The sequence below is a fragment of the Chroicocephalus ridibundus genome, chromosome 8 (genome assembly GCF_963924245.1).
Source record: "Chroicocephalus ridibundus chromosome 8, bChrRid1.1, whole genome shotgun sequence".
Lineage (NCBI taxonomy): Eukaryota > Metazoa > Chordata > Aves > Charadriiformes > Laridae > Chroicocephalus > Chroicocephalus ridibundus.
Window position 1 is genome coordinate 46,091,034 of NC_086291.1, and position 16,048 is coordinate 46,107,081.

Consider the following 16,048-nt stretch of genomic DNA (forward strand, 5'->3'; position numbering starts at 1 on the left):
TGGTACGTTGATACCAAGTACACAAAGCTGTGTGCAGTATTTTTAAACTGATGTCATTTGTAAGTCACTTCATATATATAATACTGTGATGAAAACACAAGTCTTTCCGCTAAATAATTCACTGAAGGGTAAACACGAATAGTATGGTAAAATGCATCAATCTAAAGCATAAATTATTTTTCTGTGATAATACAACTGCTTTCGTCTACGTACAACAAGAAAATGGGAGAAACAGTAGTTCAGGATCAAGGACTTTTTTCTAGCATACACAATTGCTCAGCAGATGTGTAAATTTGATTCAACAACTGATTCAGCATTGATACAAGGCAAAATTTTCTTCATTTTTTCTTCATTTCAACATGTAAACACAAACTAATGGTTCCTCCAGGCAAGTATAACTCGGAATATAAGCACAATTTGTCATTTACTTAGCTCTGCCAGTCTCAAATGAACAAGCTGTTAATGAGCAGAGATGAATACCGTTAAATCTGGCTAGTTTGGAGTTTGCTGACTGTTCAAGCTAGTTGCCATCAGACAACGTATGACAACTTTGCTTGCCCTTCCCTCCACTGGAGCCTTCGCTTGGGTGTTCTTCTCTATCCAGAGAAAAAGTTCCATGAAAGTTGCAGAAGCTTAACTAAAAGCAAAGCCTTCTCCTCTTAACTGGGCTTAAGTCAGTGAGTTTAAAATTACTAGCTGAGGTAAAACAGAAAACATCATAACAATCTATTTAAGCTAAACAAAGTAATCTTTAAATAAACACATATATCTCATTAATGAATAAACTTACTGATTAACTCAAAGGTGAAGATAAAGACCTGTGAAGCAAGCACTGTACAAGATATCCTAGAAAGCATCCAGATATCTGTATGATGATTAGGCATATAACCCTGTGTGTTCAGTAGTGAAGAGAAGATAAAAGAAATTCATTTGTAGCACATGATGTTTGTTTCATTACTGTTTCGGCAAATTATTTTATAACAGCACTTTTGTAATGTGTTTTAAAGATAGGGTAGGCAATGTTACTATCCATTTCAAATCACAAAATTAAATTGTAAGAAGCATTCCTTTTCAAAATTAATGTTTGCAACTCTTGTGAAAACAGTAAAGTGTTCTCATTCAAATCCACTGTCCTTTAAATACTCACACATTTAAATGCTCTACACCAAAGACATTTTATCTGCCATGGCAGACTTAGTTACTTTCCTTTCTTTGTAAGTAACTCCAGAAAATACTAAAAAAACTCATAGAAAAATCAACATAAAGGTTATTTTCATTTCTTAAATAGTAAATCCTTTAGGCAGTATTTTAAAACTACAGGAAAGAACATTTAAACTATATGGGAAGCCTTATTTTTTATGGACTTTTCTGGAGATAATGGAACTGACGTCAACTGTTGTTGTTTCAGCTAAGTTTAATTCTAAACGAGTTCAAGACCTTGCTCAGACTGAAGACAGACATTAAGTAATCAATAACAGCTGGAGTAAACCATGGATATGACCTTTTAAACGACTTCTGGGAAAGCTGCAGATCTTCCACAGACCATAATGAATTTCAGTGAATTTATGGCTTTACTACAGTCTATGGGAATTTCATCACTGCCAACAGCTAAGCCAGGGTTCTAGTATATACAGTCACAAACAGAAAACAGAGTCCCAGACACTCCTTTGCAACAGCAAATGTATTCATTCCATGTGAAACTATGCCCCGTTTCTATAGTGCCAGACCAAGAAACATACTGTGAAGATTTTGTATCAACATTGAAAAACTGTACCTGTGCTGATGCAGTAGCATTTGGTGTTATTGGTGATGGTGAGTCACTTGTTTTTGGCTCACCAGGGGAAGCTGCTGAACCCTGGGATTCTTGGCTGGCTGGCTGATCTGGTGATAAAGCATCACTGCTGTCTTCATCAAATGAATAATCATCCAAAGCTTGAGGATAATTCTCTTGTCCAACTGCTAGAATGTTTACAAAGAAACAAGCAAAACAATTTTTTTATAGCTACACAAATTAAATTTAGACATTGGTAGCAGAATTAGCTAATTGCTAGAAAATGATCGGTTTTCAGCACAGTATAAACAGGTATGCAAGTATCTATTGTATTTTTAATATAATGACAGCCATATTAAATCATATTCAAGGGATCTATAAAACTAAGTGCATAGGAGATATTGTTTCAATAAGAGATTAAAAGGTATGTTCAACATGTGGAGTGCACACAGACACCTAGGACAGACTGAGTAATGGCCAGATGTTTGATTATTTTTTAACATTTTTACTAAGAAACAAGTCATTACAAAGACAGTATTATATTCCAACTATATAGTTATAACTTAGTTCCAAATAAAATTGGATAACTTTAGTTAAATGATGACAGAGTTTAGGACTCAGGAATTGAAAGAATAAGTAATAATAAACTTTGAGTATGTTTTCTTCTAGTGAACTTTACCCTCAAGAGTTAAAGTATTATTTTCCACAATGCCATATAGGTAACAGATGGAAGCTGTGGGACTTCTACTTGCCTATAATAGCTTCTTTAACACTGGAGTCTACAGGAAGAATATTTTTTTCTACCAGTTCCATAGGGCCAGGCCTCTGAGCAATCTTCTCATTCAGATCATCTGCCAAGCGAGCTCTCTTCAGTTTCATCTGAGTGGCTTGTAGCGAAGGCTCTGCAAAGGTCTCTAGAAAGATATATTGATTTAAATATTCTGTTCCATCTTTTCTGCAATTTCATGATAAACAACATGTTCTTGTCTTTGCAACAACCACTCCACTTTTATCAAAAGCAGGCAAGTATTTTTCTGAAAATTCTCAAATTAATAAGCAAAAATAAGATTATGTGAGTAGATGTTTTTCACCCCCATGATCTTGTTTTTTCTATAAAAAACACCACCTCTTTTTCAACAGCAGTAATACTTTTGGTAAATATCTGTATAATGTCCAACAATAAAGCAGGGAATATAAAATAACAAATGCTAATTATAATCTGAAGACAGCATTTGGTGTTCTAGTGGTTTACCAGTGTGAGCTATGGTAAAGGTTTAATTAATCCATTGATTTTTGGATTCTCTGTTGACAAACATTTTAAAAAGTTTATCTTTCAAAATAGCTTCTAGCACAACTTTGAGTCTTCAAAATTGTACTTCAATGAAAATACGGAGATTGTCTGTCAATATGGATGTGATCTATCGATACGGAGACTCCTATCTGGGTTTAGTATCCAAATGCATGTTTTGAGAACTAACGGCTATTGAACTGACTTGGATTATGGTTATTTGGTAATTTCTGTATTTGGTACGATGATAGTGAAACACAGTAATATAGCCCCATTCATAAAGAGACTATTGTTTCAAATTACCTGAGCAACACGGAAAATAACAAGGCAGAGTAGAAGTCAAGTTTATTAAAGGTTGTTTGGGGTGGTGGTGGTGGGGAAGCATAAGGCTGTCAGGTTGTTTTAGGGTATGAGTAGGAATTGAAGCAATAGATACACTACATGTACATACACCACGGTATAATTATCATTATAGAATAAAAGCAATATGCAATTGCAAACAAATACACAGTTGAGAATACTTTCACTGCCATAGATGTATCTATTGTTATACAGATTTAGAATACTGTAAAAGTAGAGAAAAAGAGCATATAAACCTTTAGATGTTGATATGAATTATTTCTAATTCAGTTAGAAAACAGTGCATAACAGGAATTCCTTCTAATGGCAGCTTAAAAGGTACATACAGCTGGGTACGTACCTTCGAGGATGTGCATTCTGACCAGCTCAGACCGGTCCGGCCTGCTGCGAATCTTGTGCTTCAAAAAATTTTCAGTCTTTAAAGAAATGAGGAAATACCATTAACTACTGTTTACCAGAAAAACATCAAAGTCGTTTGATAAATCACCGAAGTCCAATCAATGAATATTTGCAGTTGCATTCAGACAGGTGGACATTGCTGTTAGAACACAGGCAGTAGAGGGGTTTGCTTTGTTTTATTGTTTTTCTATCAGTTAAACAGTGCTAATGAATTTCTGTCTTCCCCAAACAAGTTGGGAATACTTCTGGATTTGATCCTATACCTCCACACAAAATCACAACAGCATAGATTTGCTACAGAAATACTGCACAAGCATAATCTACCCAAGGATTCTATCCTTAACTGGAGGTAGCTATGTATTACATTATGACCATAAGCGTATCCCACCACCTTGATCCGTGAAGGATTAAGAAAGTTCCTCTCAGATTTGACACCAATATTTTATTTTAATGGACTCTTCCAAGAGTACATGTGCTCAGAGAATTTATTATCACATACAACTGACTATCTATTTTCAGATGTTAATAACAAGTTTACACAAAGCGGTTTACCCTGGCTCGCTCCAGGCTCTTTATCTGCTCATGGAATGCAGCTGGACTTTTCAAAGCTGTGAAGAGAGAGTAAGAGTTAAATTGACAGGAAGTGTTTTCCATAAGAAATATCCTAATCAGTATGTGTGTATGGGTGTTTAACACCATCTCAGAGCTGTGTTTGCAACTGACCAGGCTTGCATTTGACTCATGCTAGTTATAATCACTTACATTTAAGAGAAAAGAGCAACACTCCTATGCAGAATACTTGCAATATGTGATTTTAACAGATATTACAATGTAATACTTGACTTCTTCACTGTGTAAACCAAGGTCTATTTACCAAAACTGTTCCACAGTAGAAATTTTATGAGGCAAGGTTCAGAATGCCAAAACAGAATGAAACAGAATGCCACTGTTTCATTTATTCCACTGTATTTACTATCTGTCCTTACCTCACACTTGCTGTTACTAGAGAGAACTGGACTGTCCTGTAAGAACTATTTGTGCTGATTTAAAAAAAAAAAAATTGTACAAGCCCTAAGTGTTCAGATTAGAAAACAGAATGATGGTTAGCTGCTTAATAGCCAAAAAGAGTAAAAACACTGTTCAGCTACAAATAACATGAACTGTAGAGTGCTTCATCTCAACTGGATTGTTGAAAGGAAGTGAAATGGCAGCAGGCATGATCCATCTTATTTGCCACACTTTTGGCAAAGATAAGATACTTGCAAAACAAAATCTTCAACACTTTTTGACAGTTTAGGAGTTTTTTTCCCAGGTTTCACTCAAAAAGAAACAGATCATTCTGTGCCTGAAGATAATCAACAATGCAGACCTGGGAAAGTGAATATGCTTTAGCAAAGCAATCTGAAGCCTGCTGCATACTCAGAAACCTTGAAGACGAGATTAGCTTTAAGATACTATGCTTTCAAGCTAGAATTCACCAGTACACACTGGACTATTTATAATAACTTGACATAACTTTTATCTGTTTTCAGTGGCTGGGGTTTTTGTTTGTTTATGAAAAATCACTTTTCACAGTTGAATCTTTTGACAACTTGGACCTCTTATCTTGAGCTTAGTCTCATCCCACACTGTCCACTTAGGGTTTCTCTATGCTTTCTATGCATCCCTCATTCTGAGGCCAGGCTGATCTCCAAAACAAGTCAGAAGATGTTATACAAAACAATTAGTATAGTCATTGGGAGCCCAAATGGAGGAACACCAAAGGAGAGAGGTGTTCTCTAAGGAGAGAATTAACTGCAGTTGAATTTTAGGCCACTAAATATCCATATTCAGGAGAACCCTCGTGTGATTCCTAGATTGATTTTAGGTATTGTAAGTACTGCTGCTGAAACAACCATCATCTCTAACAGATTGAAATCAATAAAGGAGAAAATAGACTCTGGCAATAAAATGCAATTGCATAAAGCATGCCAATTACTTACTTTCAAAATACAAGCGCTGTGAGTTCAGACATACAAATGTAACAAATACACAAATTAAGAAACATTGTTTGCTTGTCAAAGCACTATGACCTGCGATTAAATTCCAGCAGTAGAACAGAGTTAGAGATAAAAATGAAGAACTGGTAACTTCTTGCATGACTGTCAAGGATGGCAGGTAGCCAGGCCAAAGACTCAGAAGCTCTGTATAACGGAATACTGAAATCATAAATACATCTCCAAATGTATTTATGAACTTGGTGACGTTGCTGCCTTAACAAGACACTTCAACACTAAGGTGATCGGCAGCATCTTAACTCTTCCAAAGATAGCATCTAAGGGCATTAATTGAATTTTTACCACTATATAATCTTTGTTCTGGAAGAGAATACAAGACTCTTAGACCAATTTGGACAGTTTGCCAGATGTGTCAAGTTGGTCAGGAACTTCTAGCAACTGAAAAAAAATGTTCTAAAACCAAAACAGTTTTCTAAACAAAAAAACCAAAGCCACTTCCCATATTCTTGGAAATGTACTCATACTCAGAAAGGCCTAGACACAGAGGCTTCTGCATTAGATCATAAAATCCAGTGTTCAATGCCCAGCCTAATCCTCTGCCTCACACCCTGTAACATCACAGCTACCATCATCCAAGATTTGACACAGAAGACGCGTCTGTTTGCACATAATCCACAACTTCGATTTCTTTGTTTTTGTTTGGCAGCCCTTGCCATCCTGCACTTTAAAGACTGCTGGCTTTATTATTAATGTCCACTCATTTATAGAGTTCAATTTATTTCAGTAAGATTAGTCATAATTTAAAGAGAGAAAACAAAAGGAGAATCAGACTATGTCTGCAAATCCTTGCATTTTCATCACAATGGGTATTTTAACTGAAACGTTAGGTAAGCACGATGAATTTACTTCATGCTCATTTAGATTACCAAAAGGATCACACAAGTCTTTTCAAATCATAGTTATTTTTAATGATTCTCACATAAATGCTTATCTTCATTATTTTATGTATTTGGCTCATAATAAATACAGTATAATAATACAAATTACTAGAAATAACATTAGACTTACGTGGCATGATGCCCTGGTCAACCAGCTGTTCTCGTGTCCGTCTTTGTTGTAGCCTCAGCTGAAGTACTGACAAAACAAAACAATCATTCATTCATATGTAAGCATACTATCCCTCTGAAAGTACAAAAAGAACCCATTAAAAAGATACCAAATATTTCAACTTCAGAAATATTTTTCTATATGTATTCAGACCTGACAGTAACCTCTGAGACACCTATCGTTAAGGATGAACTGCTATTAACGTAGTTTGGAACAATTGCTTCAAAACCCTATTTGTATTGGAGTTTGCAGCTTTTTGATCACATCAGATAAAGGGACTGTATTTCATACACAACACCCAACTTATCAGCTTGGCCTCGTAAGAGGTATTAAGTATACATCTAAATCTAGAAATACTTTTTTCCCCTTGTAACGCTACTCCTCGATAACAGATTCAAGAAAAAAAGTTTGTACCATGAACTGCAACATGTAATGATTATATAGCCTTCTTCCACGTCTTAAACCAAACTTACAAGACTACACTATGCCGAAATAGAAACTATGTTTGCAGAGCATTTTAAAAGAAACACTGTATTTTTTTGGTGGATCGTTTTTCCTTAATGATTTTTTTTTTTTAAAATATGAAAGCTTATTGTGTATTTAAATAAACCTTGCTGAAACACAAGAAACTGAAGAGAAGCCAGATTTTACCTGCCTTATTTAAAAACACCAAAAAAGTGATACAGTCAGGAACAGACCTTATCCTCTCTCGGAACATCTGAAAATGCTGTTTCCTGATTGAGATATGTATTATCATAACTATTTCAAGGACCAAGTAAATCCAGTACTGTCCAATATGGCAAAACTGTTTACAGTTTCAGAATTAAGTTCTTATGTTTCATTACATTTCATCAAATGTATGAAGGTTCTCATCCTATTGTTACTGTAAGAATAACCAATGTGACACATTAAATATTGTACCAGGAACTGCACAAAACCTAGGGGAGTGCATAGACATAAAGGCTTCACACTTTCAAAGATTAGGGCTTTTTTTGTGAATGTTTCCAGTAAAAGGAAAAAAAAGAAAGTTGTTTGTTTCTTCTGTTTTTCCCTTCCCCTTGTTTCTGTATCAATTTATCATAGTGCTTCATTATTTCTTGAACACATAGAGCCATTACCCTAATGTGAAACTTCATCTTTTGAACAAGAGATGGTCAAGAAAAAAATATATTAAAAGATGTAATATTTACATTCTTAAATTCTGCCTTGATAGCCTATTATGGGTGTATGATTATGACATGCTGTTCCCATTGTATTTCACAAGGAAGCAAAACAAACTAATGCATTGTCCAAAACATCAAAATGAATGTAATTTCTAAAAAATTAGGGTAAGGACAAAGTTAATTGTTTTCAGAATTTAAAAGGAACCAGCTTATTTCCTGTTCTACAGTACAGGAAGGATACTCCTCTGGCTAAAGCATTAAGACCGGGAATAGCAAGTTCTGAAAACAAGGGCATTATATTCTTGTGTCACACAAACATTGAGAATTTAAATACAAACATTTCAGGGCTGTGCCACGGCAGTTCTGTTCAGTTTACAACATTATTACACAATAATTACAAATGACAGAGATGGGAGAAAGCGAACATAACACTAAGATGTAAATTGATGGAAAGTCATTCAAACTGTATTGAGTTCCTCTGGAAACCTGGATATACCTGCTTTAAGTAATAAATTGTTATTTTCCAAGTAATATTAAATGACTGTAAAAAGTTAACTGAAGGATTATTTTATAATAGTTTGAATGATTTATTTTTGGTCTTCCATAATTTCATGTCGCTCCAGGTAAGCCGTGATCTCTTCTTACAATACCTCTTACTAATAGATGCAAACTTGTGCTGCCTGAAGTCTTGAACCAACTCAAACGGTGCTGTTACACGCTCCTTTCAGCAGCGCTTCCTAGGCTGGGTTTGGCGGCGTAGTATAGATAGCTACAGACTCCCAGTAAATTCAGAGCATGCGTAGAGAAAGTTCAAATCTTTCTGCAGAAAACCACATGGGTTTCTAAGTCCAATTGGTCTCATCTGCCCCCAAAAATGCAGATACGTGTGTGCAAAATCACATTTATGCAACAGTACATCCAACTTTAAAAATCCAGAACCTTTATACAAGTAAGTGTGAACTAAGAAGTGTAATGTATTGGGTCAGGACTTAGCCCATTCCTTCAGAAAACTTCAAGAAATCCACAAGTGAATGGAAATGCATTTTAAGAATACAATATCATGTTATGATGGTAAGTTTCTATCCTGGGGCTACTTCTAAGAATCTCCTATTGCGCTTGCATGAAGCACTGAGAAATTCACTAACTGATATGGTGTTTACAGGAAAGGAAAAAACTCTGATGTGTTTTTGTTTTGGATTCTCTTGCTTACAACTGTAAAAATCAAGAAAGCTCCAAGTTAGTCTTAAAACTAAACAGGCAATCCCTTTATAAATCTTAAGTTTTACACATCAAAATGACTTGAGAGACAATTTATAAACCTCATAGTAAGACTACCATATTTCAGACACAATATTTTTTGTCTTAAGTAGATTAAACTTGACTTTCTTCTTTTCTTTACTCAAACTACACTTTCTTTTACACAACTAGGAAGCCGTGGAAAGGGCTGAAAAGCATGTCGGGCTCTGGGCAGGAATCTCATCCATGCCATACAGCTGTATTTGGTCCAAATGTACACCATACTTGAATTTGGCTTTCTTGGAACACTAAACACACTACAAACGTGTCTACCAAATCTTTTGCCTCGTTACAAGTCAGTTCTAAGTATGTGCCTCTCTATTTCAGGATCAAGGTCTTCAAGAAAAATTACCTGCTCCAACACCATGTCCAGGGTAGAGCTGATACACATCATCAGACACAGTAAGTAAATCAGAATTAGTATTTTTTTCAATTCCATCACCTGGAATGCAGTGGATCAACAAGCAAATGCTGGTAATATTACAATAGGTCCAGGAATGTTATCACTGATGCGAGTCATCTACCAACATATGACAGGCAAGTCATCTATTGAGAAAAAATGTGTTTGTGGTATGTGATATTTCTGATTTCTAATATGCTTTTTACTCAGACTTACTTTCTTACTGAGCTTTATCATTAAACCCATTTTGTAGGTGTAGCTGGTTCAGCTATGGCTACCTAAGTATTGCTAATATGGTGCTTTCGGTTATTAGTAAACAGAAGTGGGAAAGTTAAAGAACTTTCAAATCGACCTTCACGCTACAGAATGATCACATGTTTTGCAGAGTTGATAACAACAATTTGAAATCCCTCACTAGTTCACCAGTTTGGACAGTTGGCTACATTGGAAAATTATTTTGTAGTCTATGAAACCTACTACAGACAACAGAGACTTGTTCTTCATTTTATCAGACTTAGTCCTGCAGCTCCCCGTTTGTGCTATCCGGGGTGACGTGTGTCAGAAAGGGGGAAAGGCTGTGCCTCCCTCTGCCATCACACTCACACACAGCCCCACAACCATGGAAGCGGCAACACTGTAAAAAACGTACCCCAGTGGACATCTTAGTTACATTTGTGGCTGATTAAATTGGTGTCACTTCACGAAAATTAATGCTGCTAGGCCATGGCCACAATAGGTGGTATTCACCCAGGAAATGGGGGAGGAAGACTAAAATTATTCTGCGAAAAAATAGTGGTGAGAATGTAGGTCGCTTATCTCTTATTTTCCAACTGGTTTCAAGCAATTCTTTAATGAACATTAATTCCAAACATAGATGATAGGAAGCCCGATACATAATTTAAGAATGTATTCTATGATTTGTGGCTTCAATTATTATGGGATATTTAGCTTAAGCTTTGCAGAAAGAGTAAAAACTAACCCACATCCTAAACAACGTATAGTCTTAGAACAGAATACACAGTGGACTACAGCAGAAGGAGGAGAAGAGCCATAAGAATGTACCTGCACATAAACCATATGTACTCACGTGTGAAGCTTTAGCATTTTTTGGCAAATATATATATAATGAATAGTTGTTGTCTCTCATATTGTCTATTTGCCTACCCAGCATCTCTTAACCTACACTGGGCATCACAAAACAAATAAGGGATGCTTTTGAAGTTGTCCCATGTGTATCTGGACAAGTCATAAAAATGATGGGAGGACTGAAAAAACAAGAGATATAGAAGATATAGAATATGCAGTTATTCACTTATTAAATAACAGGAACTTATACATTGCATAGTAAAGAAAGGACAGCCTGTAGCATGACTAACAGGGAAGCACTGCAGGGGGAATACTGAAGAAGAGATGATTCATAGTTGGAAAGATGGTACAAGAAGATAATCACTGAAGATTTTGCCTTGACCAGTGCAAGGAGGTTAAACAGAAACAAACTTGGATGAAAACCAGATGTTTGCTTTTGCAAAAACTCACAAATTAAGAAGGTTAAGAAAAAGTTGTTTTTGGTTTTTTTTTAAATAAATATTGAGCAGTTGAACACATTATTAAAGAAAATAAAGTTTCTAAATAGAAAGTAATTGCAAATAAAAAACCTAAATATATTATTTTAAAAAGCTGAAAGCCTGAAAAAAAATTTTTGCTTTTCCAAAGCAAACAGATCAGGAAGAAGCTAAGATTTCTATCTCAATAAAAGACATAAGGACCTAAAATACTTTCAGCCCCCACAGCGACAAAAAGTAGAAAGCAGTTGCATAGCTACATCTAGTCAGAGAGGGTATCTGACTTACAGGTCTGCATGTCAGAGCAGATGGTCATACTAGAGTCAGTAATGATCTTTATATTGTTGTTGTAGTTAGAGGGACAGAGCAGAAACAAGTTACGGACAGACTTCTATCTTTATAGTGGAGATGAACCTGAAGTGTGTATAAAGGAAGGGAATAGGAATGAGGTTTGTGAAAAACTCAAAAGGAAATGGGGACTCACAAAAAGCAGCTCAAAGAACAGCCAGAAAGATATGGAAGATGGGAGTCATGGAAACTAAATCACAAGTTTTCAATAAGGAAAATGTGATTAAATTATCTTCAAAGACAAGAATGAATGATGTGAAAACAGAGCACTGCTTTGCACTTTTGGCAAAGAATTGCTGATTGATTTCAGTGAGAAATTCTCTATAGAATAGAATTCAGGTTGGTTTAAATCTCATGTATTTAAATCTAATAAAGACTTTGTTTATCATATATATAGAAATCCATATAGCAAGAGATTTCTAGAACAGTCAGTAACACTCAAAGAGGCAAATCTAATAAGGATGGATGAGATCGGAGGACACAGCTTCCAAAAAAAAAAAAAAAATCTAAAAACCACCAAGGCATTAGCCGAAGTCATTATACCATAGGTATTTGTTCCAGTGTTTTGGGGCAGGGCTTTTTTTTTTTTTGTTGGGGGTTTTTTGGTTTGGGTTGGGTTTTTTGTTTGGTTTGTTTTGTTGGGGGTTTTTGGTTTGTTTCAGGGGGTTTTTTTTTGGTTTGGTTTGTTTTCCCCCCCCTCTCTCTCTTTATTACAAAGAACCATTTACAGACAACCCAGTGTGGGGAAGGGAGAATTCCAAAGACTGAGGTACTACAAAACAAAGTTCTCCATGGGGTAGTACTTACTCAAACACTTGTGGTTAGCAGATTGTTCTTATCGGGGTAAATCCATTCAGTTTATTGCCTGATAGTTTACCTCTCGTTTTTACACTTCTAAAATTAGGCAGTTACCTGCATAACATCTAAAATCATAGAAGATTATCTCCAAAATAAAGGCCCAGAATTGACAAAGATTTAGATATGCTAATACGCTCTGAATGTCAGTAATACTATTCCTCATATAGGAGGTGTATGTGCAAAAGAAGGGCTATGTTAACACCACTGAGCAAAAGACCGCACAAATATTTTGCACATTATCTGGCAGAAAACCCACTTCATAACAATGCCACTCCACAAAATGGTCTTTGAACTGCTTCTGAGTAAAAGCCATGCACAGAGAGGTCAGTCAAAATCCAGTTTTGACTGGGGGGAAGGGCGAGTATTCTTTTTTATCTTCAAGTCAGTGTACGATTTTAAGATCAACACTTTAACACCAGGTGAAGAGATTACAAAATTTCCATGTGTTTTTTTCAGTCAATAAAATGACCCTTAAGTCTTAGATAGCTTATTTAATACTTACTGACAAAACCAAAAAGCATAATGCCTCCTCACAGTAAGAACATCTGGTTATCTGACTCTCATAAAGTCAGTACAAGTCTTCTGACTTCACTGGTGGTATAAATTTTTCACCACCTGAAAAACTGAGTGCCAGAGGCTGGTGCTCCCACTCTTACAGTGTCTTCCAGTGTTAGCACACCAGGGAATCAGTGCTTCTATATGCAAGGGAATGGAGATGATGGTACCAAAAAGGAGAGGTTATCTGTTAACCAATGCACTTTATTATTTTGAAACATATTTCTATATAGCAGTAAATTTTATAAAGTTAATGGCCTCTGTTTTCAAACATTGAGTGCTGTTCAGGTTCACATACACTATGCCCTAAAGGGGCCTAAAGATTAAGAATAACCAAAACAAGCAGATCCTTGATAGCTTCTTGCTGAAGCACTATGCTGGTCTGAATGCAAGAAAGCCGGCACAAATAGGCACTTCAGCAAGTACACATCACATTCTGTTTAAGACCCTTTGAAAGGTAAGAAGTGTAATGCAGTCCAGTCAGGTCTTACTCAGTGTGAATGGCAGAAATGAAAATACAGTGTATTATTAAATAACTTCAAACAAACAGCTATTATCAAACTTGACCAAGTGATTTTTGTTACAAATCTGTAATTTGTATCCTATGGAAAAGCGGTCTCAAAGTAGTACTATATAATCACAAGCCCTGGAATGTAAAGAGGCCAAAAATAAATTGATGGTTGTCCTGCAGGAACAATGCTATCTACACTGACTGACAAGCTTTCACCACTGCATCTTGTCTTGAAAAAACCCAGAACTCATACTGTGCACAGTTCCAGCACTAATAATTCCACATCTAACACAGTTAATTACATATCCTTTTAATTTAAAATCAAATTTAATCTTTTTACAGAGCATACTATGAAACAGCAAATAGTTGTGGACATTTAACGATTACACAAATGAAGCAGGCACTAAACCATTGAGAAGGGGCTCATTAGACAGCACACAGTTCTTTCAAATGACAGCAAGAAGAAAAATAATGCATCAAGATTTTTTTTATATTCTGTACATAATCATCCCATTATTTCTTCCCAAATTAAAATCCAGTGGATATTAGCTATTTAATCCCTTAAAACAGCAAGTAAAAGTGGGAAAATGTAGTGTCCAACATTCCTGCATACTCCCTTGGAAATTTCCAAGAGCAGTACAAACTCCAGTGCAGGCTGCTAGGCTGGCTGCCATGGAAACAGACAGTGCTGGAAACAGGGCCGTTTCCTTTAAATTAAAAGCTGTTACACAGAAAGCCTCCATTTCTTTCCACCAGCTTAAAACAGCTTTTATGCAGCCAAGGTCTCTAACATGTTGAGGTTGAAACAGAGCAATAGATGTTAACAACAGATGTTCTAGTTGCGATGAAGCCCTGCTGCAGGAGATGAACTATTCCGTTGTATCCTTGATCTGAAGTAATTTATAACTAGTTACTTGGCATCAGGACTGTAACATTAATACAAGTAGATGAGCAGCAGGGCGGCAGTAAAGTAGAAGATTTTATCAGATGGTAGGATACAGGTGATCTAAGCATCAGCTTTGTATTAGAGTTCTGGACCAACCACACAGCACAGGGCGGCAGTTACAGAATTGCAGAAATCAAGTATCAAAGTACTTAACTCGTTGCCTCTTTCAGTTGTTACCCTCCTGCCTCCAAACACCATCTGCTTGTACTTAAAAGTATACATGGCATTTTCTAAACAGCATAATTTACACTAAATTAGTTTTCCAGAGATACATGTTTTGCTTTCTCCTGAGTTGTGACTTTTTCTCCCTCAACTCTATATGGGGCGTTGTACTCTATTTATAATTCATTAAATGCTTTATTGAGACAAAAACAGTTAATCTTTTCAACTAGTATTTGTTCTATGAATAAAACTAAAAATTTAATAAACTGTTTTGTATAATAAGTAAAAGAAAGAGCAGGTGATATGCAAGGTACACATTTCAGGAATATTATGGAATATGGCAGCTAGTTTGCACCTGGCATGACTCGTTTCACATGTGCCCAAAATCACAAATTTGGTAACGTAGTATTCTTTTCATTCATATGGCATGTCAAAGAAAGAAGGAAGGGAGATGGAAAAGCCATGAAAGTATTTAGCTACCTAAATTCTAAATAAGTTGTACAGCATTTTAAAAATAAAATGCATCTAAAATTGTGTTACTTATCTCCCATCAGCCTGAAGACGATGATACAGTAGGTTAAATACTCTCAATTTAAAAATAAAAGTAATTCATCATTAAAGAAATCAGACATCATCTAAACATGAGTGAATGTATTCTACTGGGTTCATACTTTCACGTATGCCAGGGTAAAATTTAAAAAAATAGGAAGTATTTCACTTATTTTTACTTGTTTTAATAAAAAAAAATCCCTTACTTGTTTTTATATACTTCCAATGTTCTTTTTTCCATTATTGTATATGTGATTTTTCTGCTAAGACTATATCTAAAATAATTAACTAAAGTGTAACAGCCTCTGATGCATACTCACGTTAAGCAATTATTCAGTCATACTTTCATTTCAGCTTAGAAATGTTCTGGGTAAATGTAAAGCATGTGAATGGAGACTACTGAGGGCCATTTCAGATAATCTCCTCAGAATTCTGGAGGGAAACCCTGCAGGACCTCCACATCTCTTAAATTATACCACTGTGATTTAAAGCTTTTGTCTGTAAGCCAGTAATGAAGTACACATAACTGTTTCCAGAAGTAACATCATCATACTGAAAGTAAAAAATGAAAAACTAGATGGGAAAGATAGCTAAATGTAAATTTAACATTTAAAACAAAAATATAAAGCATAACAATATCATCAGTTGAGAAGCTGAAATGACTAGCATATAGGACAATCTGTATTGTGTCCCATTGCTATGGAACATGTTGCTTAGAAACAAGCCAGAACATACACGACCTTCCAAACAAATTACCGGAGTGTCTGCTGGAATGA

General features: G+C 35.6%; 1 protein-coding gene across 13 annotated transcripts in view; it reads right to left on the reverse strand.

Annotated features, from left to right (window-relative positions):
• Window positions 1-16,048, reverse strand: part of MRTFB (myocardin related transcription factor B) — an 85,285-nt gene that overhangs the window by 27,142 nt on the left and 42,095 nt on the right. For 11 of the 13 annotated variants that reach the window (XM_063344644.1, XM_063344640.1, XM_063344642.1 and 8 more), the window contains 5 exons: window positions 6,884-6,949; window positions 4,371-4,426; window positions 3,760-3,835; window positions 2,524-2,685; window positions 1,775-1,959 (listed from right to left, as the gene is read on the reverse strand). In XM_063344644.1, the coding sequence (XP_063200714.1) occupies window positions 1,775-1,959; window positions 2,524-2,685; window positions 3,760-3,835; window positions 4,371-4,426; window positions 6,884-6,949 (545 nt within the window). The remainder of the gene's footprint in view (window positions 1-1,774; window positions 1,960-2,523; window positions 2,686-3,759; window positions 3,836-4,370; window positions 4,427-6,883; window positions 6,950-16,048) is intronic. The other 2 variants (XM_063344638.1, XM_063344648.1) reach the window with 1 other exon arrangement.